The sequence below is a fragment of the Aphelocoma coerulescens genome, chromosome 17 (assembly GCF_041296385.1).
Source record: "Aphelocoma coerulescens isolate FSJ_1873_10779 chromosome 17, UR_Acoe_1.0, whole genome shotgun sequence".
NCBI lineage: Eukaryota > Metazoa > Chordata > Aves > Passeriformes > Corvidae > Aphelocoma > Aphelocoma coerulescens.
Window position 1 is genome coordinate 1,703,744 of NC_091030.1, and position 22,957 is coordinate 1,726,700.

Sequence of the window (22,957 nt, forward strand, 5' to 3'; positions counted from 1 at the left end):
TCCTTGTGTCAGCACTGCTGGGGTACCATCCTGACCCTTACCCAGGCCCTGGGTGATGGGAAGGGCTCTGCACGTAGCCTTACACCATGGAGGGGTGGTTTTGTTTGGAAAGGGACCCTTGGCTGTGTCACCAGTTGGTGGTTGGGCTGTTCACTCCATGAGCCACTCACATCAGTAGGTGGAGGGGGGTCCGTGTCACCCTGAGCCTTGCTCCTCAGGATGCATCTGCTCCTGCACCAAGCCATGGTTTGGCTCAGACATCCTGCTCCAGGATGTGCCAAGAGGGCTGCTCTCTGCATTCCTGCAGGAGCAGCTGCTGGGACATGTTTCTCCATGCTGGGGATTGCTTTATTTCGCTCTGGACACATGGAGTACTGGTGACAAGCAGGAAAATGAAGTGTTTTTCTCAGCAGCGGGGTGGGGAGATGTGAGCTGAGAGAGGGAGTGGGACTCTCTGTGAGCTGTCACGGACAGCCAGGTGTGGGAGAGGAGGAGGGGTGTTTGTGGGGTGCCTGCACCCCAGGGTTCTCCAGCTTTGTCACTGATGTGACCCTTGGTGCACAATCTGCTGTCCCCGGACATGCCCTCCTGGGTTGTGGGGAGGGTTGAGGGCTTTCTGGGGGATTTCTTGGTGACTTTTGTCCCTGGCATGTAGGTCAGGGGCCATGCCACAGCTTTTTACCAGCTGGAATTGGGACATCTGGGCTTCTTGAGTGAATTAATCCTAGCAGAGGGCTGTTGAGCCACGCAGAGATCGAATCCTCTGGTTGGCAGCTATGGTCGTCTCATGACACCATTGTCATCACTGGCTCTCTGTCACAGGCTGTCTCCCCTACAGCCAACAATGTGGGAGTGTTCCTCAGCCATTTCTGGGAGGAATTCAGCGGATTTAGGTGAAAGGGCTGCAGGAGGTGTGGGCCTTTCCTGGGAGTGGCTAATAAGAAGTCACTTCCCTGGCGGTGAGTCTATGGTGGAGAAGTGATCTGCCCACTGAGAAGGATGGGATCAAACATCAGGAGTGTGAGAAGAGCTGTTGGCTTGGTCCATGGTGGGTCAATGTCCTGGGCAGCCATGCTGAGATGTTACAGGAGAAAAGGGAAGTAGAAGAACTGGGCAGTGAAGGGGAGGAAAGCATGAGAGCCAGGACAAATACAGGATCCAAATTTCTTGCACCTCAGGTGGTGTCAGGCAGGGTTAGTGATCGCGTGCTGCTGGACCCTCTGCCTGCCCAGGACATCTCTTGGGATGGCAGACACCTGGGGATGGGGCTGCCCTGCACAGGTTTCCTTGGAGGAATCCCCATGACCCTTGACCTCAGCCTGCTCCTACGTGTGTAACAGCAACTGCTGCCTTTCCCTGGCCCCGATAAACCTGATGTAATTCTTGGTGTGGTCCTGTGCAGGGCCAGGAGCTGGACTTTGATAGTCCTTGTGGGTGCCTTCCAACTCAGGATAGTCCATGAGTCTATGAAATGTCATTTTGCAGTGAGTGACAAATGCAAAATCCTGAGTGGTGCTGGAGTATGAGTCCAGCCTGTGGTTTCAATTTTTTCTCAGGCAAGGTCCCACTGGGATCACTGAGGTCGAGTGAGTGAATCCTCCTATTCCCACAGTCTGTAAGTTGTGCAAACTGCTGTCCCTGCAGATGCTGAACCCCATGGGGAAGGGAGGACAAGCATCCCACCATCCAATCCCTCTCCCAGGCCCACGCTGAGCAACGGGAACTCTTCCAGCAAAAGAGAGTAGAAATCCAGGCAGTGCAATTAGAATTATAATAATAGTAATTAATGCCTTGCCTCTCTCTAAGGATTTTCTAGTGAGGCTTGCCAGGTGCTGGCTGGGCATTGACTGATCAAAGCCACAGCACCCACATGAAGGGGATGGGTAGCTGGGCTATGGGACCTCAGTGCCTCAGCTGGGGACTCGCTCTCCCTGCCCTCACCTTCCTCCGTGGTTTGGAGGGGAAGGTTAGGAAGAGCTGCTTTAAGAATCCCAGGGATGGGGGTTAATGGATGGGGGAGAAGACCAGGTCAGGGGCACCCTGTGTGTTACCCAGGGGTGCTCATCTGGCCCCAGTGATGTGAGCTAAAGGGCCTGTGAGTGTCTCTGTGTGCAGGGGCATAAATGAGCTCTAATGCATCGACTCCTGTCTGTGCACGTGTCTGTATGTGGGAGGCTGCTCCTGCACGCACGTTTCAGTCGACACACAAATGCCAGTCTGTGGGCTTGCACAGACACAAGCCAGCACAGTAACACGGGCTGGAGAAAATGCTTTACAGGGAGAGGCTTGAAGATCTCAAATCACTCCGTTTACCACAGACATTGAGAGGTGTCTTTATTCTGATGTGTAAACACTGTCATAAGGAGAAAGGATGTGGTGCCAAAGGACCCTTTAACATCTGAGAACAGCAGAACAAGAAGCAAGGGCTGAAGCTGCCAAAGTTGGTCTGAAGAGCAGGTGTGCACGCTGGCACAAAGGGGATGAGCAGTGGAAGCAAACTGCCAGGGGGCATGGCAGGGTTCCCCTCGCTTGGTGAAGGGCAGTCCCTGTGGTGTCTCAGCCAAGTTATTCCATAATCAGGCACTCGGTGTGAGGGTAAGCCAGTGTTCTTTGTTATGCTGTTAGAGCCCCTTACATTTCAGCCTCTTTCTTACTCCTTGAGTGAGGCCTGGGGCGCTGTCTTGGGGTACAGGGTGGTGAAGCATCCGTGGGATGGAGCCCAAAGCAGCTGCCCGGCCTCCTTGCAGAGCCCCTGAGCAGTGGTGCCTCCTGGCTCTGCGCTGTTGTTGTTTCTGATCGCTTTCTGCTCTCCTCTCATCCTCTCAGGGGTTGGGCTGTGGTGGGGCTGGTGGCCCTTGTGTCTGGGAGGCTTGCTGAGACCAAGGGGCACAATAGGCAGGTGGAGTTCCAGGAGCACTGGGGAGCTGCTGCAGCGCCCTGGGACATTGTGCCAGAGTTGCCCAGAGAAGCTGTGGCTACCTCTGGACCCCTAGAAGTGTCCAAGGCCAGGTTGGACTGGAGCAACATGGTCTGGTGGAAGGTGTCCCTGTCCATGGCAGGGGATGGAATGAGATGGTCTCTAAGGTCCCTCCCAGCCCAGTCTGTAATTCTATCACATCTTGATCCCAGAGATTTGTACACCACTGGTGGGACATTCAATTCCAACTCCACCCTTGGGAAAGCTGCCTGGGAGTTGCCTCACAGATGACCCCACAGAAGGGGATCGGGGGCTTTGGCTGTGGCCTCCTGCGAGGAGAGGGAGGGTGTGCAGGAAGGTGTGGCTGCTCTGCCTAAACTGCTGGAAGGTGTCAGCCTGAAACAGATGAGTTATTGTTGTTGCTGTTGGTATCAGATGACGTAGTTGACTGGCCAGCAAATCAGCTGAGAAGCGGTGAGGCACTGAGTGAAGCAGGGAAATTATTTAGAAAGGTAATAAACCTACGTGTAATATAAACGTATCAGGGTAATTGATTTTACTTACGCAGGAATACAGAACGGCTGTCAGTGGTGTATGTAGCACAGGGAGCCCTCCATAACAGTTCACATCTGTGTATTTTAGCTCGAGGGAAACTTAAGAAACCTAGAAGCCAACTTCCACAAAGCTCTGCTGCTTTATTCCCCCCTCCATCACAGCCACTCCGGTGCCTGCCCTTATGGGGTGTGGTGGGCTCACACAAGTCACGCCCTCGCCAACCCCAGAAGGAGGGGGGAGAAGCTGGGAAAGCAAAAGCAAGAGAATTTGAGGGTGGAGAGAAACATTCATCTTGTAACAGGAGAGCAGGAGAACCTCTGGGTGTCTCCGCGGTGCCGGGCAGCACCGGCCAGGCTCGCCCCTCTCCCCTGCAGCCACGAACCCCGGAGCGTCGGGCAGGTGGAAATTACCTCGAGAGATACAAAGTGCCCCGGGGGTTACAAAGTGCTGCTGCCTCACCCAGCTGCGCTCACATCATTAACCCGGCATCACTCATGGCCCAGGTATGCCCAGGCATTTCCGCGGTGCCTCTCTCTGAGCACTCCCGGTTCCTCTCGCTCGGCTCAGCCTCAGTGCAGGGGAAACTGAGGCACGGTCAGGCGGAGCTATGCCTCCTCCGTGGCACCAGGCCCAGCTGGAAACTCCTGGAAAGACAAGAGGGGAACAAATTCAAGTCACAAACAATGTCTGTGACTTAATGATGGAGTCTTGTGTGCCTTGCACTTGCAGTCACAGCTGAGCCCTCCGTGGGCACATTTTGCCCACATGTGACACCACTCACAGCTGCTCTCCCAGCACCTGTGGTTGGAGCTTGTCTGTGCTGCTGGCAAAGCATGGCTCAGGTGATGCTCAGGTGAGGGGGATCTGAAAGGAAAATTTTCGTCTTAAGCTTGTCTTGACATGAGTTTTTCTTCTCTCTTTTTAAATCTCCCTTTTAATAAGGGGAAAAAGAGGAAGGCAGAGCAGACAGAATGTAGAGGAAGTGTGATTTCCCACCACCACAACAAAACTCTTCAAAACAATTTTTTTTAAAAGCAAAACAATAGTCAAAAATATCAGAAAGCAAATTGTGGCAGTTTACCAAAAACCCTTAGCTTACTTTTTTTTTTTTTTTTAACTGCTCTGAGTTTTAGCTCCAGTGACTCCTCACGCAAGTAGATAAGAGCAATGACTCTGGGGCATGGGCAGGTGAGCAGGGAGGCAGGAATGTAAATACATGTTTTGACTGCAATGAGTAAAATCCTCCTGAATCTGGCATCACCGGGGGGCATGACGGGTGCCCTGGCACTGCAGGCATTGAATACATTGAATTATAGAATCCCAGAATCACAGACTGTTTTGGGAACTTGAAGATCTTGTCCCACTCCCTGCCATGGGCAGGGACACCTTCCACTATCCCAGGGTGCTCCAAGCCCTGTCCAGCCTGGTCTTGGACACTTCCAGGGATCCAGGTGCAGCCACAGCTGCTCTGGGCACGCTGTGCCAGGGCCTGCCTCCCTCTAAGTAAAGATTTTCTTCCTAACATCCAATCTAACCCTGCTCTGTCAGTTTAAAACCACTGCCCCTTGTCCTGTCACTATCTGCCCGTATAAAAAGTCCCTTCCTGTCCATGTTTTAAGCCTCCTTAAGGTACTAGAAAGCTGTAATGGGGTCTCCCCAAAGCCTTCTCTTCTCCGTGCTCCAATTATATCCCTCTAGTTACATTTTACAGACTGCTGTACACAGCGTAGCCGTGATCCAGGGATGGGTCAATGCTGTGGCATCGCTGCTGGCCATGACATGACAAGGGACCCTGTGTATCTTAGCACAAATCCTTGCAGTACTGTAGCTGTGCCTGGGTGCTTTTGTTCAGCTCCTGGTGCAGGAATCCTTTTTATTCACATCATGACCTTGGGTGAGAAACTTTGCTGTGCTTAAAATTAACTTCTCTGCAAACAAGGTGCATAAATCTCCGTGGCAGGAGAAGCTGCAGCACAGCACGAGGGGCTCAGGTTTGGTGAAGGGTTTTTCTACCCCGAGTTGTCACATGTGTGGTGTCCCTCTGGGGCAAGGGTGCCAGTGCTGCCCCAGGAATGGGGTGGCCCCAACTGTGCACCAAGCCATGAGCCTTTGGCCACTTTCCATGGGGTAAGAGGGTTCAGTAAAATCTGCTGTAGCTCAGGGTGTTTTCACTCCCTCCTCACCCCCCCTTCTCCTAATTTGTTTGGTTTTGCTGGCAGAGCTAAACAGGGGCTGCAGAGACTGATGAAAAAGGCTGCAGGCTCGTCTTACAAAATAAAAAGGCTGGAGCAAATTGGCGTGCCTAGCCTGGGAAAACAAAAGCTAAGGGCAGCACAAGGAGAGCGGTGTGCGGATGGATCCCAGGGTACGCCCTGCGGGAGGAGATGAGCTGCAGAAAGCCTTGGCACAAGACTGTTGAGTGTCTGTAGCCTGTGACTACACGCAGCCTGGAAACAAGAGGTAGCTCTTAAACAGCAGAGGAGGGAGAGCTTGGAAAGGTTTCCCAGCAGGAGCCCTGTATGCCCGGAGCACACGAACTCCTTTGGTGCCTTGTGAGGGGTTTCAGGTTGCGACAGCCACCATAAGGCAGCACGGAGGGTCCCAGAGCCCCGCATAGCCAGGCTGGTGTCACCGCGGGGGCCGTGGGAGGACGTCTGTCTGTCCAGCCAGGTCCGTGCTGGGTGTGCTCTGCAGATAACAGCTCCTTTTACACTTATTCATTCTGCTTGTGTACACAGCCTGCTCGCCAGCAGCCGGGAGGTGCCTTTTCCCGGTGCTGCCTTTGGTGTGGGTTTTACAGATGGTTTCTATTCAATCAGGCAGAACTCAGGGGTGTGTCCATGGCAAGTGTACGAAGTGTGCTGGTCATCCCTAGCTTCGTGGGACACCCTGACCTTCACCCACTGATCCACAGGGAGCATGAGGCTGTCAAGGACTCCTCAGCCCCAGTCCCAGGTGGCTGTCAGGTCCCTTGTATTTGCCTCTTATTGGACACTTAAAGCGATTGGGGTTATAAAAACAGGAGCAGGGAGAGGTGACAGCTGGCCCTGGAGAATTACAGGGAGGACATGAGATTAGAGGGAGCAGGGATCACCAGGAGGCAAGATGGCCCAATGCTGGGCAGCCGGCTCCTTCCCTCACAGCTTGACCCCACAACTGGCTCCTTCCCTTATAGCAGTCAGGGATCCATCACCTGTTCCTTCCCTCATAGCCTGACCCCACAAAAGGCCCCTTCCCTTACAGCCCAGCCCCACAAACAGCTCCTTCTCTTACAGCAGTCAGGGATCCATCAGCTTCCCCTTGCTTCATAGCCTGACCCCACAGCAGTCAGGGATCCATCAGCTGCTCCTTCCCTTACAGCCCAGCCCCACAACCTGTTCCTTCCCTCAGCAGTCAGGGACCTATCAGCTTCCCCTTCCCTTGCAGCTCAGCCCTACAACCTGCTCCTTCCCTCAGCAGTCAGGCATCCGTGAGCCGCCCTTTCCCTCACAGCCCAGCCCCACAACCTGCTCCTTTCCCTCAGCCTGGCCGCACAACCGGCGCCTTCCCTCGGCACTCAGGGACGCACCAGCAGCCCCCGCTTCGCCGCCCGGCCGCTGCCCCGTGCCTCAGGCCCGCCCCGCTCCCTCAGCGCTGCCGGGGCGGGGCGGGGCGGGGCGGGCGCGGGGCGGGTCCCGCCCGCCGGGGCAGGCACAGCGCGGGCCGCAGGTACGGACGGAGCCGGCGAGCGCAGCGGAGCGGCCGGGCCGGCGCGGCCATGGGGAAGGTGCAGCTCTTCGAGATTCGCCTGGGCGACAGCCGCGTCGTCTACGGTCCCGGAGAGCCGCTGGCTGGCACCGTCACCGTGCGGCTCTCGGGCTCGCTGCAGTACCGAGGTGAGCCCGCGGCCTGCCGTGCCCTGCCGTGCCGTGCCCGCAGCCCGCAGCCCGCGGGGTCACACGGCGGTGCGGATATCTCGGGGGGGGGGGGGGTGGGGTTCACGGGCTGCCCTGGCCCGCGGGACGCCGTGGGGATGGTGCCGGAGAGCAGACGGGTTCCCTTCCCCGGCTCTGGGGACCGGCAGCTCCAGGGCTGCCCCATCGCTGCTGCCCCTGCTGCCATGCGGCGGCCGGGAGGGGCTGATGGGAGCAACCTGCTGGATTATTTCCTCCTCCGCTTCCTCCTCTTACTTTTTGCTCCCATCCCATAAATAAGCAAACACCCTCCCCACCCCCTTCCCAAAACAACCCAGCGCGGGGCCGTGCCACGGCAGCCTCCGGAGCTGGCGGGTGCCCAGGGTGGCAGCGGGAGGTGGTGGAGGAGCTCGGCCGCCTCGTTCTGCTCTCCCGGAGCCCTGCGGCTTCCCAGGGCTGCCGGCATCGCCCTGGCATCGCCCCCGAACCTGGTGACCCCGAGTGGGACGGAGCCCGAATGTGTTAGGGCCGGGCGATGGGAGGAGTGGGCGCTGTCGTGTCCCGGTGGGCAGCAGCCCTGCCCCGACGGGAGGGAGGAGATGGGCGATGCTGCGTCCTGGCAGGAGCCGTACCCAGCCACCGGCTCGCAGGCAGCCGCGTTGTAACATCTCGAATGAACTCGGACGTTTGAGTTGTGGCTGTACGAGTCTGGGAGATGTCCAGGCTGTGTACGAGGTCCTGTGTGTGCCAGAGGAGAGAGTACCCGCCGGGCAGCAGTGCTCTGCAGCAGGAGCTGTTTGGGTACGGGGTGGCTGCTGCTCCACGCGAGGCTCAGGCCGTGCTCGTGGCGGGTGCAGCCCGTCAGGACAGAGGGATGGGGCTGGACTGCAGGGAAATGAGCTGCTGCACAGGATCATCCAAACTGGGAGCTTCCTCCCCCGCCTTAGAGAAGTCATTCGCATTTGCAAGTCAGCTTTCTGCTCAGTGCTGTGGAAATGGGAACCGATTTGCTGTTTTCCCTGAGGTCTTGCTTGCTTCTCGTGTGTGCATGCTGCTTCCTTTGTAACAAATTATTGGAGGGGGAAAAAAAGACCAAGTAATGTAAAATGTGAAGTCTCTGTTGAAGAGCTGTCAGCCTGGATGATGGTGCCTGTGCTTGCCTGTGTCTTGCTTTTGTGAGCACCTCTCTCAGTTGTCTGCAATAGCTTTTTGGAAGCTTCTTGTGGAAAAAAGTATCTAGGACAAGTGCAGACTTGTAGCCTGTTTAACTCCTGTCAGAGCAAAACAGTTGCAGATCCAGTGTTTATCTCCTCGGAGAGTACTCCCAGATGCACTACTTTCAGCAAAAATGTTCTTAATGAAGTCTGGCTGGCTTCCCTCCTCGGCCCATCCCATTGACTTCCATCCGTTCCTGAAGGTGCTTCTTGGGAGGGACAGGAGTTTGGCCTTGGAGAGGGTTTGGTGTGCTGGCCCCTTGTGCTGCCAGCTGGCCATGGCTACACCTTGCTGCTGCTTCAACAACTCCCATTTGGAGAGGACCTGGCAGGTTCTGCTCTACACCAGCTCTTCTTTGCTTCCTGGTGTTGTTGTCTAGACCTTCTTTCTGCTTCCTGATTGCTTTGATTCTGAGAAGCATCAGGGTCTGGTGTTAAGTACAGGTCCTGAACTCAGGAGGGGTTTTGCTGTGGGATCTGGTGTTTGGTGCTAGTGCAGGGATTTTAGTAAAAGCTGGGGCAGCTGAACTCTAGGAAAGCTGGCAGAAGCATCGAGCCAAAATCTGAGGTGGGCTCCATGTTGTTGTTTCTGCTGTGCTGAGGTCACCTGAGCAGCTCTTTTAGGCTGAGTTTCCCGTACAGTGGCTTCATGAGCTGGGGTAGAAACTTTCCATTACTGGTAACTCACCCAGTTAAGTCACATTTGGATGTGAAACCAACTCCTGCCAAGCACAAGGTGACTTTGCTGTGTGTTGTCCCTCCTGCTGTGTATCTTATGGTCTCTGGCATTTAAACCCATCACACTTGCCTGGGATCTCTTGGGCACCCTCTCCTTTCTGCATGAAGGAAATGTCTCACCCTTAGAGAAAGAGGCTGCTGCAGCTGCTGAAACATCCTTTTGGTGCAACAGCAGGTTACCTGCTGAAATAGGTCTTAAAGAGACTTGTGAGGCCTGTTGAGCTCTGTGGGCTCAGCACTGGAGGGATCAGACAACCTGACATGCTCTGGCATCGTGCTGGGCTGTGGGGAGAGCTGGGTGGCATCAACTTATCTTACATTGTATACACTTCACCCCCACCCCCCACTGTGGCCAACTGTGACTTTCCAGACTAACAAACTGCTCCCAGGAGAAGACACAAAGTCCTCACCCCTGGCAGGCCTGGCCCACAGCACCACGGTTTGGTGCTTTCCATTTCCTGAGCCAGGCGAGTCCGGTGCGGTGACTTCTCGGTGCTGTGGTGTGTGAGATCACAGCCGGAACCAGCCTGCAGGTGACTCTTCACACGGTAACTTCTGGCTCTTGAAAATTACACCTTCTGAAAGGTGACGGTGCAAACAAACAGAGCTCGTTGTGCCTTGCTAAACATGCAAGAAATCTTGGGTCATAGGACAGCGTAGCTGGGGACACACCTTTTGGGATCATAAATGTTCCCACTTACGCTGGCGTCAGTGCCAGCCCTGCTGAGTGGCAATGAGAGCTGTTCAGGAGCACATCATCTTCAGCTGACCTTGCAGCACCAGCACAAATACTGACTGGTCCTTGGTGACCCACGTGGACCTTCTGAGGAGCCACACTTCTTCCTGTGCCTGTGCCAGGCTGAAGGACCTTCCCAGAAAACTTTTGAGCCTCAGGGGAGAGTGCTGATGGAAATGGAGAATTCCTAATCATTGTGCCTGGCTTGCTGGGTAAATCATCAAACGTATGTGTACAAAGAATAATTAATCTTACAGGAAGCTTGCGCAGGGACAGCTGGAGATGGAGTTAATTTGGGAGGAGGGAAGCCAGATCATTTGGAGCAGGGCAGGCAGTCCTGGTTGCCGGCAGGAGCGTGTGGGAACAAAGGCTTGTGCTGCCTGGAGATGCTGGAGCACTTTCCTCTCAACTCTGTGCCTTCCAGGGGCCATGTGGATTTTTTCGGTCCCACCTGCCATTCAGCGAGGCTCCAGCAAGCGTAATGTTAAAATAACAGCCCTCTCTGCCAGGTCACCGAGAGTAAAGAAACAGCAAGTGCTTTCCGGAACAGATTTCAGTACTTTGCTATTCTCCACTCTGTTATTTGGCTGTCCAGGTTTATGCAGGGATGACTTGACTTTAAAATTATTCCCTTGGACTACAAAGCTCCAGACACAAGTACCTGTGTCTGTTCATGCTCTAGAAATACGGATACATAATTCCCGTTTCTGCAGAGAGCCTGTGAACCATAATTTTCTTCTCTGATCTTAAATATAGTAAATATTCTCACTTCTCATATGGAGAACAGAGAACGCTGGTGGTGAAGGGGGGTTGCAGATCAGGGCACTGGAATCCTGAGTCATGTGTCCAAACTAAAAGCTAACTTCTGTTCCTTGGAAAGGCTGTAGGGTGAAGTTTGGGTTTGGTGGTTCTGATGTGTGTCTAACCTGTGCCCTTCCTGAGGGGAAGGAATGACACCAAAGGACTCTGTTGGCCACGATTCTCCTGCCACTTGACCTCTGATATAGTGGAAGACATTGTTCCTGCAGGAAGGCTGTGGCTTGGGAAGGTGCTGGGGAAAAGGTGGATTCAGTCCCTGCACAGTGGTTTGGCTCTCTCCCAAGTCAGAAGTTTGTCTGTGAAGGAGGATTGGAAATCCCTGTGCAGGGACCCCATGGCTGGTCCCTGCTTTGGGGTGCAGTGTGGGGAGGGAGCGTGGCCCATGGAACTGAGCAAGGCCTGGGGATTTGGAGGGCAGGAGCAGCTCCATCACTGCCCCTGGTGATCCTGGCAATGTCCCATGAGGTCCTCAAGCTGTCTGGTATCCACCAGCAGCACTGGGTGCCAGCATGAGGCAAGGCTGGCACTGCTGCACAGGAATGCTCATGGATGGCTCCGCAGCATCACTCCTGCAGGCTGGATGGCTCCTGCTGTAGGGGAGCTGGATTAACTTTCTTTTCTCATTGTGTGAAGCGAGACAGCGGGGAGCTGTGTGGCCAAGTCTGTCTGAGGCTGGGGAACAAAAGAGGGATTTTTGCTCTCCTGGCTGGCTTGCTGCTAGAGCTCCAACTTCTCTGGAGTCAATAACTAATCACGAGATGGGTTTGTGTCTCTTGTCGCTGCAGTGAGCCACTCTCTGCTGCTCCCCCCGCCTGCGCACCACTTGTGCTCAGCTGAAAAACTATTTGCTGCTTTTCTTGGCGAGGAGACATGCCACGGCCTCCCATCCCTTGTTTAACAAAATAGGAGGACAAGTGGAGTGGAGTTCTGTCTGTCTGATTTGCTTCCAAGTGTGACAAGCAGGGTGTGAGTGCTTATTTCTTCCCTGGGGCAGTGCAGAGCTGTCAGAGATGTAGCTTGTCTTTCAGGGCTGGACTCAGGTAGGTGATAGGGAGGCTCCCTGGCTGGGAGGAGGAAGCCTGTGGGTTTCCATCCCTCTCCTCCCAAGGCAGCTCCCTATCCCAGGCTGTGTTGGGCGAGGAGGAGCAGCCAGGGAGGTGCATGGACGGGTGCACTCTGCTCGGAGCGTGCTGCGGAATACTTTGTGCTGAAAGTCATCCCCAGCGAAGAAGGAGGTGTGTAGAAGACACAGAGCTGTCACTTGACTTGGTGAAGTCTTGCTAGAGGCTCTCACAGCCAGTAAGAGGAGGATGGACACGTGGATCATCCTCTGCTGTCTGGAGAGGGGATGCTCAGGCCTTTCCAAGAGAAGAGAGTGAGGTGATTGGGTTGTGCTGCAGGGCTGCTGCAGACTTGACCCGTGCCAAAGCACAGAGAAAGGTGCTCTGCCAGGCATTGAGGAAGGTCTTTTCCTTCTCCTGCTCAGGGCAGCTACTCCTGAAATGGCCTGGCAAACACGTCAGGTGCTGGGCTTTGGTTTGGTGCCTCTTTTCTTGAGGGCTGATTGCTGAGATATCCAATGTACAGCCTTTAGGCTACTGGTGTGACCTCTGGAGTCTGGCAACAGGAATTGCTGTGGAAGCTAATTGCCTCTTTGTGCTGCTCTTAAAATCTGTCACTCTTCACATCTCTCCTGGAGAAAGGCAAAGTGCTTAGGAGAGGAGAAAATGAGCAAAGGACAGGACTGTTGCCAGTCAGGGGATTTTTTTGCCATGTGTACAGTTGCGCCTGAGTGTGCTCAGAGTCCCTGGGTTGTGTTCAGGACCCAAAATGGATCCACACCACAAAGGTGTTCAGGCTTCTGTCTGCTTGTGACGGCTTTTAAACAGCAAATCCACATTCCCAACTCTCTGATGGTAAATTAAAAGTAGGTGATGGGGTGCACAAGTCAGGTGGGAGTGAGAGGTGTTTTGCCGTGGCTGAGTTTGTGGGTAGAGGCCTTTTACCACAATGTGGGTACCTGTGGCTGGGTATTGCTCTGTGCAGAGGGGTGGCCAGTGCCATGGGTTTGAGTTGCATGGCTTGAGTAAATTCCCACAGGTGCATTGGGATCTTGAGATGCTGAATGATGGCAGTGGAGAAGATACGGGGTGTCCTAAGGTAAGCAGGGAGCTGCTTTTGACCCCCTTGACAAGATGAGGGTGGCAAGCTAGTGCCAACTTGGAATTATTTGGAGACCTAGTTTAAAAACACCGTGATCTCTGAGCACCTTAATCTTCATTAAAAACCGGTGTTTGTCAGATATCCGTAGCAAAAGCTGTTTCCAAGAAGCATGAATCATTTCTGGAGCACTAATGCTTATGACTTCCACTCCTTTGTTCTTGCTGACGGCACTGTGCTCTCTGACAGTTCTCAGGCAGCTCAGACCAGAGGTAACAGTGCTGCAGCAGTTCACTGTTCATCCTTCCCAAACACACCCTCCTGAATCCCAAACATTCCCTGTGATAAGAGTGGGATAAAACTGGCTTGGAAGGCAACAGCTCTAGGGAGGAAAGCTCAGTGTATGGGTAGAAATTGGGTCCTTCTCAATGGGGAGTATCAGCAGGGGTCCGAATGTCAGGGCCAGAGGTTCAGCTCAGGTCCCAGATGTTCCTTTTCTGTCTGCTGGGATCTCTGAGGAGCCCAGCCTGACCATGAGGACTGTCTTACCAACTTGTAGCACTCCCAGCACAGCGAGATTTGTTATGTATCTGGTGCTCTGGTAATAACAAGAACATAAGTCATCTTTGCAAAATTATGATCTTGCTATAAATAGAGAATCCAGCTGCTTGCGTTGAATGGCATCAAAGAAAATCATAGGAGCAGCTCTTATGCTTAGTGAAGTGGATTCTGGCTGTTTTCTTTGAAGATGCTGGGGTTGGAAGATTTCTTGACAACTGAGATGTGCGAAAGCAGCGCACGAGAGCTCAGAGAGCTCAGTGTGACGTGTGGAATCTTCAGCAGGGGGCAGGTGAGGCTGAGATCTCCCATGCCATGCTGGGATCTATAGCAGGGGGCAAGTGAGGCTGGGATATCCCATCCCATGCTGTGCCTTCCTGTCTCCCCAAAGAGAACCTGCCTGCACTGGTACCGGGCCAGGATGAGGAGGCACCAAATGCAGGCTTGCTTTACTGCTTGCAAATAAAGCTCTTCAGGAAAAAGCCTCCTCCCCTTCTAGGAGGAGGGGAGCTGGCTTCAGGCTCGTGCTTGGGAACTGCAGCAGCACTAAATCATTTGGAGATGTCTCAGCAGTTCTGAGTGCTGAGTTGTGAGTTCAGCGCCTGGAACAGCAGGAGGACAGACCCTGGTGCGGTTCCACGTGGTTGCCTGACTCCATGCTGCTGTCTGTCTCCATGCTCCTGCCTCCTCTCCCTGTAAGTGGGGTCCAACTCCTCACACCAAAACTCCCGTTCCCAGGATGGCTGAGCAGTCCTGAGTGTGCTGCTTTAGTCCTTCTCCTGCCATGGAGGCAGAGGCTCGCTCAGGGCACCAGGTTGTGACAATATTGTCTGTGCTGAGTCCTTGCAGCCCCAGGGGTGTCCAGCCTGTGACAGACCTCCTGTCCCACCAACTGCTGGGCTGACTTTGCATGTGCTCCTCCTCTGGAGAGTGGGTGCTGGGGAATTTGTGCTCAGGAGCATCCCTTGAGCCCCAGGAGAGGATGGAGAAGTATTGTCTCTCCTGAACTTTACATCTGCAAGGCTGTCTGTTGCTGAGGCCAGGAGAGATGTGTCTGGCTGTGTCATGGGTGGCAGCGAGGGTCTGCCAAAATGAGCACCAGCCAACAGGACTTGCAGCCTTACCTCTTAGAAAAGGCTATCTGAGAGTCTCAGAAGAAAATGAGCGTGACTCGGTCCCACAGCAGAGTCTGGCACACAGGAGCCCTGGTGCTCTGGTATTACAGTAAGCCTGTTAAGCATGAATTTCCAGAAGTCTTTGAAGCCTTTATTTAGAAAGAATCTGAAAAGGGAGTAGGCTCTGGTGAATCAACCTCTTTGTGGTGAGTAGGGAAACCTGATCAGGCAGCTGTTTATCTTCTGCAGTGGCTTTTGCACCCAGCGTGGAGGGTGATGCTCCTGCGGCGGGGGCACAGGGGCTGGCTGGGGACAGAGCTCGTCAAACCTGCTCCGGGCTGTGGGAAGAGTGGAGCAGGGCTGGTGGTGGTCGCACAGAGGTGTGGTCCCAGGACATCAGAGAGCTCAGCCTCCCTGGCTGCTCCTTTTCCACGGGAATCGAAGCTTGTTCTGCCAGTGAGGTGGGAGAATGTGCCAGGCTTTGCACTTGCTGGGAAAGAACAATTGAGTTTGTTAATGAGTTTAAAGAGGTGTTTTCTTACAGCAGCATCCAGCACATCCCCCCTGGGACCTGCAGTGCTCTGTGGTAGGTTGAGGTGGAGTTTCTTGCCCAGGTCTTCCTTTTTTAGACAGCCAAGCCAATTGTACCAGAATATCTTAACTCCTCTGGCCTAAAGTACTGTTAAGTGTTGGGTGGAAACCTATTTCACTTTGGGCAAGCTATAAAAAAAGAGATTCCTCACTTCTGTTTTAGCACTGCTCAGCCTGAGGAAGGGTGGCTGTGGTCCCTGGCTGGCTGAAGTGTTGAGTGCTGGCAGGTCCTGGCATCCATCAGCATTCCTGTGAGCCAGGGTGAGCTGCTGATTCTGTTCCTCTTGTCTGGCTGCATGTTGGGCATCTGGGACTTGCATTCCCTTCCCACAGGGCTGCTCTAGGGGCCAGGTGCTGAAGATTAAGATGCCCTGACTGCTTGTGTATGTACAGCCTTGTTTTGCTTTGAAGAACATCGCTTACTTAAATTCAGGGCTCACAAAACCCAGCTTATAACCCAGGTCCCCTGAGAAGGATGGAGTAAATTAAATCTACATTAAATTTATTAAAATAAATCTGTCTTGTGCAGGGGATCATGAGCAAAACTTTTCTGGACCCAGCTGAGATTCTAAATATCAGATGTTCCTGTGCCAGGCTGGCAGCTGCAGGCCCTGCCTGGAGCTTGGTCCTATCCTAGTCCATCCCATCTGAGAGCAACAGAGGCTGCTTCCTCATGGATGGGGTGAACAGAAGTGAGCCTCAAATGCAGTTCTAAGAGGAGGACAGGCACTGCAGTCTCCAAACAGGTCACAGTTTTCCCCCTCTAAATTTCTGTCCAGAGTCGCAGAAAGGAAAGAAATTTTTTGAGTCTGAGCTGGCTTCACACCCTGGAGCAGCTGAAGCTCCACATGAAATGCTGCCTCCATCTCTCCTCCATCCTTCTGCTCCTCTGCAACCTCTCTGCTTTCCCCCTCCAGTACTTGGAGGGATGGATGCTGGGAGAGGAGGAGGCTGTGAGTTCTGGAAGTGTGGCTCAGGTGGGTGGCTGGCATGGAGATGTTCCCTGGGGAGCTGTGAGATCTGCCTCTCTCTGCCAAATAGTTTCTCACTGCTGTTTGATCTGGCTGTTCCCAGCACTCAGGGGTGCCTGTGTCTGCCAGCCTGGCCTGGGAGGAAGAGGATGGTCCCTCAGCATGCTGGGGTGGGGCACAGTTGCTCTCCTTGCAGGAGGACCCAAGGAATGGCATCGCTGACCTCTGTCCCGTGTGTGGCAGCAGGGACTGCATGGAGCTGCTCTGCTGGACTGTGCTACCTGTTTAGGATGGGGTGAGAGTTTGGGCTCCCAAAACTGGTCTGAGACACTGCCAGGACACGTCCACAGACTCTGCGCTGTCTGGCTGCTATGGTACAACCACCTCTGCCCTTGTGGGCTCTTGAGCAGAGCAAGCCCACTCCTCCCCACCTCTTCCCAGGCTGTGTCGCTCAGCACTGGGGCCTACATCAGTCTGAAGCTTAAAAAAGAATCCCAAACTTGTCCTGATTTTGCAAGAGGCAGTTTTGGAGAAAGGATTACCCCAGCATCCCCTTCTGGAGCATGTTTGGGGAGCAGTGATGTGGTTGTAGCAGCAGTAGCACAGAGGGGATTGGGGTGAGGGGCTGGGTGGGGTGCAGCCCCTCGGTCAGGCCCTGTGTGCAGGTGCTGTGGTGTTTCATGCCTGTTGCTAAGGAGCTGCCTCTGGCAGATCCAAGGCCCAGACTTTGTGGCACGTGTTCATCCCCCTCCCACAGCAGCCCGTGTGGCCTTGTTCACTGGTGAGCTTTCCCCCTGCATGTGTAGAGGCAGGCTTGCTCAGTGTACTCAGCTGAGGATTTAATTCCAGATGCTCGAGATGACCCCCTTCCTCCGAGGGCAGCCAGCGTGCTGATAAAACACTGTGATGCTATAAATAAACATGTCGGCTCCACAAGGGAGAAAAGCCTTCAGTATGAGCAGGAGTTTGTTCTAAACAGAAGCCCAAGAGTTGGCTTTCTTCTCTCAGGAGGTACATTGACCCTTGGTTTTGGGGAGGAGCTGGAAAATGTAGGTTTCCCTGTTGCTTTCAGCCTGATGGAAGAAAGTGCTTGCAAGAGGGGGAAGGATTGACCTGCCTGGGAAAGAATTCAGGCAAGATTTGTTCTCCTGCTTTTCTGCAGGCACACACCTGCCCAGCCTCCCTTTGGAGACTTCTGTGTTGCTGGAATGAGGACATCCTTGTGTGCCCGTACTACCTGCCCCTCCTCGTGCTGGGCTGGACTCTGGCTGAATAGCTCATGCATAGCTGAAATAATGGCTGTGGGTCACTTTGCCCCTGTGGCAGAGCTGTCACTCCCCTGGGGTTTGCTACAGGTGGAATTTTTCCAGGCTGTGTTGAGGAGCTGCTCCAGCCTTCCTACAGCGTGGGGCTGCTTTTGGAGGGCCTGGGCTTCCTGCAGCTTGTGTGGGACAGCCAGGTGGGTCCTCCTGCCTCAGCCTGGCAGTGGACATGTACAACCCTGTTGCCACAGCCAGGGTGACAGGCACTGCTGGCTCTTGGGATGGCATTTGCTGAGCTTGGATTTGCAGGGCTGGAAATGAGCTCACTGGAAGGTCAGGAAGGGAGGGACTGTCCCTTTCATTGCTGTGAGTGGTTTGGCTGATCCAACCCCCCTTGCAGGGTGCAGAGGGCAAGTGCCAGCCTGGGGAAGCAACGGCTGAGCAGCAGAGTGTGCTCTTGCTCCTGGGGGCTAAATGATGCTAAAGTTTGTGCCACTGCAGAGGGGCTGCAGCTGGGCTCGTGCGTGGCAGGAGCATCGCCACCAGCTTGGGGACAGAGAGGGGTCAGACACAGCAACCACTCCGTATTGCACAGGGAGCCTGTCTGGAGCTCTGAGCAGAGAACTGAGCTGGGTGTGAGCTGTGTGAGGGCTGGCAAGCTGTGGGAGGTGGGATGCCCCTCTGGGTCACTGGGAGCAGCAGCCAAGTCCTCCAGGAGCTGCAGGCTGCTGGTGCTGTGGGAGATGCTGCTCCATGTGTGTCAGCTCCAGACAAGTCACTTCCCAGGGCCCAGCTACAGGCTTGGGTTTGAGTTGAGATGGAAAGCATAGGCGATTCTTCCAGACAACTCCTCTCTTTCCACATTAGAGGTCAGATCCGTTTCCTGCCCCTATGCTGGGCTCTTGTGAAGGAAGAAGATAAAAACCTCCCCAGACAATCCTTAACCTTGTGCCAAACCTGCTGCTGCCTCCAGCACTTGTTGTAAGCTCTGCTCTTGCCTCACTGGCTTGTGAAATGTGCAAGACTATTTGTGTCTCAAGAACTGACAGGATGGACCCAGAAGGATGGGGACAGCTGAGATTTAATTAGGAGCTGTGGGTTTAATTAATAGTGTCTCAATATATTCATGCACAAGAGAGTTGTGTATCTTGTGAGTTTCTAGTCTTCCTGCTCAGCCCTTTCTGTCTGAAGCTGTTTGGGTGTGTTTCTGTGTAAGGGCCATCAGTAGAAAAACCTCATCCTGCCCCTCTTTGCTGTCTCAGCTCCCTCGGTGTCCGCTTTTCATGGAACTTTTCTAAGAATTACCCAGTCTCTACAAACTGAGAGTAACTTGCTCTGCCTGTGGGTCTTGCTCTCTCCCAGGCTTTCCATTTTTCCAGCGCTATCTGGTCCTGCTTTGCTGGCAGCGTGGGGAACCTCAAACCCCTCATCTTCATACAGATCCAGGACTGGAGGATCTCAGGGTGTACCCAAACTTGTGATCTTTGCTGAACCCAGAGGTGTCACTCCAAGGTGGAGCTGTGATGCTGTGTGTGGGGGTGACCTCCTGCTGCCCATCCTTCTGTCAAGCACAGGTCCCTAGTACCATACTTTGGGGAGGGGTTGGGGCTCAGGGGGATCCTTCACCCCCCTTCTCCCAGGGCTGCTTCTGGCCCCTGGGATGGAAAATGGCTTATTCCCAGCTCATGGATGCTCTGAGTCCCTGCAGCTCTGGGTGCTCAGATGGCAGCTTGAGGAAATCAGTTAAAATGTGGTGATTGCTGTCTGCCACGGCTTTGATGGAGGGGGATGAGGGAAGGGGGCTCTGGCTTCCCAAGGCTGGTTTCCACAAAATTAAGACTTCTCTGATGCAGACTCACTTGACTCCCACAACTGCCACAGCACTTTCTCTTCCCCTGCTCTCTTGTTAGCTGCATCCAGGCGTGTGTGAGTCTCCACGTGGTGACCTGGGTAAGCTTCAGCTGGCAAAATCCCAGGGCTGCTTGTAAGTGCCACTTCAGAGCTCAGTTGCCAGCTCTTCGTCCGTCCTTGCAGAGGACAGGGAAGGCCGGGATGGTCTGTTTGTCCCACCTAAGCTGCTGCCAACTGCAACAACCACCACCTCCAACTGTGTCAGGTTGTGTCAGGGGAGGGTTAGGTTGGATATCAGGGAAAGGTTCTTCCCCCAGAGGGTGCTGGGCACTGCCCAGGCTCCCCAGGGAATGGGCACGGCCCCGAGGCTGCCAGAGCTCCAGGAGCGTTTGGACAGCGCTGCCAGGGATGCCCAGGGTGGGGCTGTTGGGGGGTCTGTGCAGGGCCAGGGCTGGGATTGATGATCTTGGTGGTCCCTTCCAGCTCAGGATATTCTGTGATTCTATGAACTGGTTTTGCTGCTTCCCCTACCCAGCCTAGAAAATCCAAACTGACTAAGAGGCAGCATCTCCTTCCCTCCCCCTCTGCCCATACCTGTTGTGGCAGGTGTGTGACACAGGTGGGACTTGAAGTCAGAGGTGTTCCCTTGTGACTGGGGCTGAGTGCAGAGTGGCCACTGAGCCTCTGCACGCTCAGCATGTGGCTGGATTTTGGAAGGAGGGGTGTGCACACACAAGCTGCCCCTGGCAGAGGAGGGGATGCGTGTCCTGTGCTTTCCTCATGCCCAAGATGCCACGCCAGCTCCCCGGAGAAGGGTGGCTCTCTGGGTCAGGAGAAAAAGCAGTTTGAAGTCTACGGCTGCTCTCCTTAAATCACCTTGGAAGAAGGCAGACGTGCCCAGCTCCTGGCATCTCTATTTTTACTTTGTGCAGAGATGGATATGGCTGAGCTGTCTCCTTTTATTTCCAGCATTTGGTGCGTGCTGCAGCGCGTTGCTAAAGATGTGCCTGGCTGGATGCGGAGCTGCCCGCTTCCCTCAATCCCCGAGGGACTGCGGGGGTGAAGGGCTCTTGCCTTCTGCATGGCTTCATCATTCATTTCTTCTCTATTTGCTGCTCTCTGCCTCCCCCTCCCACTCCCCGTAGAGATTTTGGACTTTGTTTTTTTCCTGTATTTATTCAAATCAGCCTGGATAAACAGGGAGCAGGAGGGAGGTGACTGGGGCCACTGGTAACACTGGATTCCTGAGGTGTTTTTAATGGGTTTCTAACAACTGGAACTGGCCTATTCTGATGCAGAAACTCTTGTTATTTCCTCTGTCTGCAGCCTGATAGTTCCAAGATTTCCTTGGAAAGGCCCAGACTATGCATTTTGCTTCCTGACAGGCAGGCTGACGAGCTCTGTGCTCAGGTGGCTCCATTGCAGCAGCTCTGGTGGTGCTGGTTTTGCCAGGTGTGTCCTGACAATGCCATTTTTAGGTTCCAGCTGCCCCGAGAACCATGTGCCCAAGCTGTGCCTGTCACACATCCCTGTCCCTCCTCTTGCTTGTGGGCAGGAGCCTGGACAAGAGAGAGCCAGGCAAGTCCCCAGTATCTCCCTCTGCCCATGGGATGCTCATGGAGAGGCTGATTTCATGGTTCACCGCTCCAAAACTTGGTTAGAAGTGAGATGAATTGTTTGATCTGTTGAACCAGGCACCTCAGAAACCTCCCAAATATCCCAGCCCTGTAGCCCCCAGGTTTTCCTGCTCTGGGGGTGAAATTGGGGGGGGCTCTCTGGAGGTCCTGGACCTGCTGCCCCCAGCATCACCTGCCCTGTGGGGGCCTGGGGATCTGCTGGGCTCCTCCAGGAGGCAGGGATATGCAATCCCTGTGTCCAGCCGCACTGTCAGCTGTGGGGCAATAGCTCAGAGCTATTGTCCTCCCCATTTCTTCCCCAAGGAGGTGGGGGGAGCTCATGTGTCTGGAGCAGGTTGGAGAAGATGCTCCCTAACAAATCTCTGCCCCCTGAACTGCTCCAAGGCTTGTCCTACATGTGGTGACTTCGTGTGCCTGATGATGGGACACTGGGAACTTTGGGGAGCACAGAGGGGAGGGGAGAGTGAAATTCCTTCAAATTTTTCAGCTGGAAATGCTGCTTTCTGTCCCTTGGGGCTGAAATGGCAGCCCCAGGCTGTGTGATGGTCAGGGAATGTGGCTGGAGAGGGTTTGGTGGGGCTGAAGGACTGGAACCCCTCAGAGCCCCAGAGCAATCCCTCCAGGGACTGTCCCTCCTCTCTAGGCACAGGCTGGCTGTGACCACACCAGTTTGGGATGTCAGTGGTTAATTGGGAAGCCTTGGAGCTGACAGCTCCTGTGCTGGAAAACTCCTTAGCAAACTGCAGGGATACTTTTGGACACGGTCTGACTTTGGCCCTCGTGCTGAACCATGGCAGCAGGGCCCACCAGCCATGGGCTGGCTCTGAGTGTCAGACTGCAAACCCACTGCCTTTGCTTGCTGAGCCTGTCTGCTGTGGGAAGGGAGCTGGGCCACAGCGTGTGTTCCTGAGCATTCCCACCCGCCTGCCTCCCTGGAGCAGGAGAGCCTCCGCACCACAGTGCAGCATCGGGCTGCAGTCAGAGTCTGTCGGCCCCTTATCTGGGCGTTGAACAGATGGTGGTGATCCATAAACTCCTGTGGTGCCGGGAGGCTGAGGGGGAGCCTGCTCAGGGGCTGTTGCTCCTCAAGGATGTGAACGTTCTCCAGTTTTTGGTTGGGTTTTTCTTGCTCGCCATCTCCTGTGTGAAAATGTGGGAATGGAGCGGGTGAGCCTGGGGTTGATTTGGCTGGATCCATCTGTGTTACGTGGGCTAACTCAGTGGGGGACAGGCTTGGTGTGAGCCCAGAGATGTGGCAGTGTGTCTGACGTGGCAGCATGGTACCAGTGTGTGGATACACAGGACACCGCCCTGCTAAAACCTTTCCTGCTCCTGATGCTGAGGCCCCTCCTTGGCTTTGGCTTTGCCATCTGGCAAAAGAGAGCACTGGATGTCACCTGGGGATGTGTGGAGGGTTCATTGGGTACTTCACCTGCATCTGTTCAGGTGTGCTCTGTGCTGTGCTGGGCGAGTTCCCATCCCAGGCCACGGTATCCTGTTCTTCCCCTGCCTTGGAAATGCCGAAGCACATCACAGACACAAACAAGCCAGGGATGTGTCAGCCTCGCTGCTGTATTGATGTTTGGTTAATGAGAGTTGGCATCTGGAGTTGCTTATCCTTTGTCCTTGAGTGTAGAACAACACTTGGACTGCAACGGGCTCTTCATCTCACAGCCATGATCAGCTGTGAGGGTATGGCAGGAGCTCTGATGGGGGAGGCTGTTCTTCCTTGTGGGATTACAGACTTTAAGCCCTGAGGAGCTCATTCCATCTGACTGCATGACCCCCCTCGCTGTGACTGGGGTAAGAACTATGTGTTCCCCCCACAGAGAGGGCTGGATTTGGGGTTCTTTCCACCCTGTCTCGAGTCAGCGTGGGAGACAAGGTCACATTGGCCAGGCAGGTGCTCTGGAGAGCTGTTTGAGGTGGTTGCAAGCAGC

At 54.4% G+C, this 22,957-nt stretch overlaps 1 protein-coding gene across 1 annotated transcript in view; it reads left to right on the forward strand.

The window, feature by feature from the left end:
- The first annotated feature begins 7,179 nt into the window (after nucleotides 1–7,179).
- Nucleotides 7,180–22,957, forward strand: part of ARRDC1 (arrestin domain containing 1) — a 36,530-nt gene continuing 20,752 nt past the window's right edge. Inside the window, exon 1 of the mRNA XM_069031868.1 lies at nucleotides 7,180–7,347. Within this exon, the coding sequence (XP_068887969.1) occupies nucleotides 7,230–7,347 (118 nt within the window). The 5' untranslated portion in view covers nucleotides 7,180–7,229. The remainder of the gene's footprint in view (nucleotides 7,348–22,957) is intronic.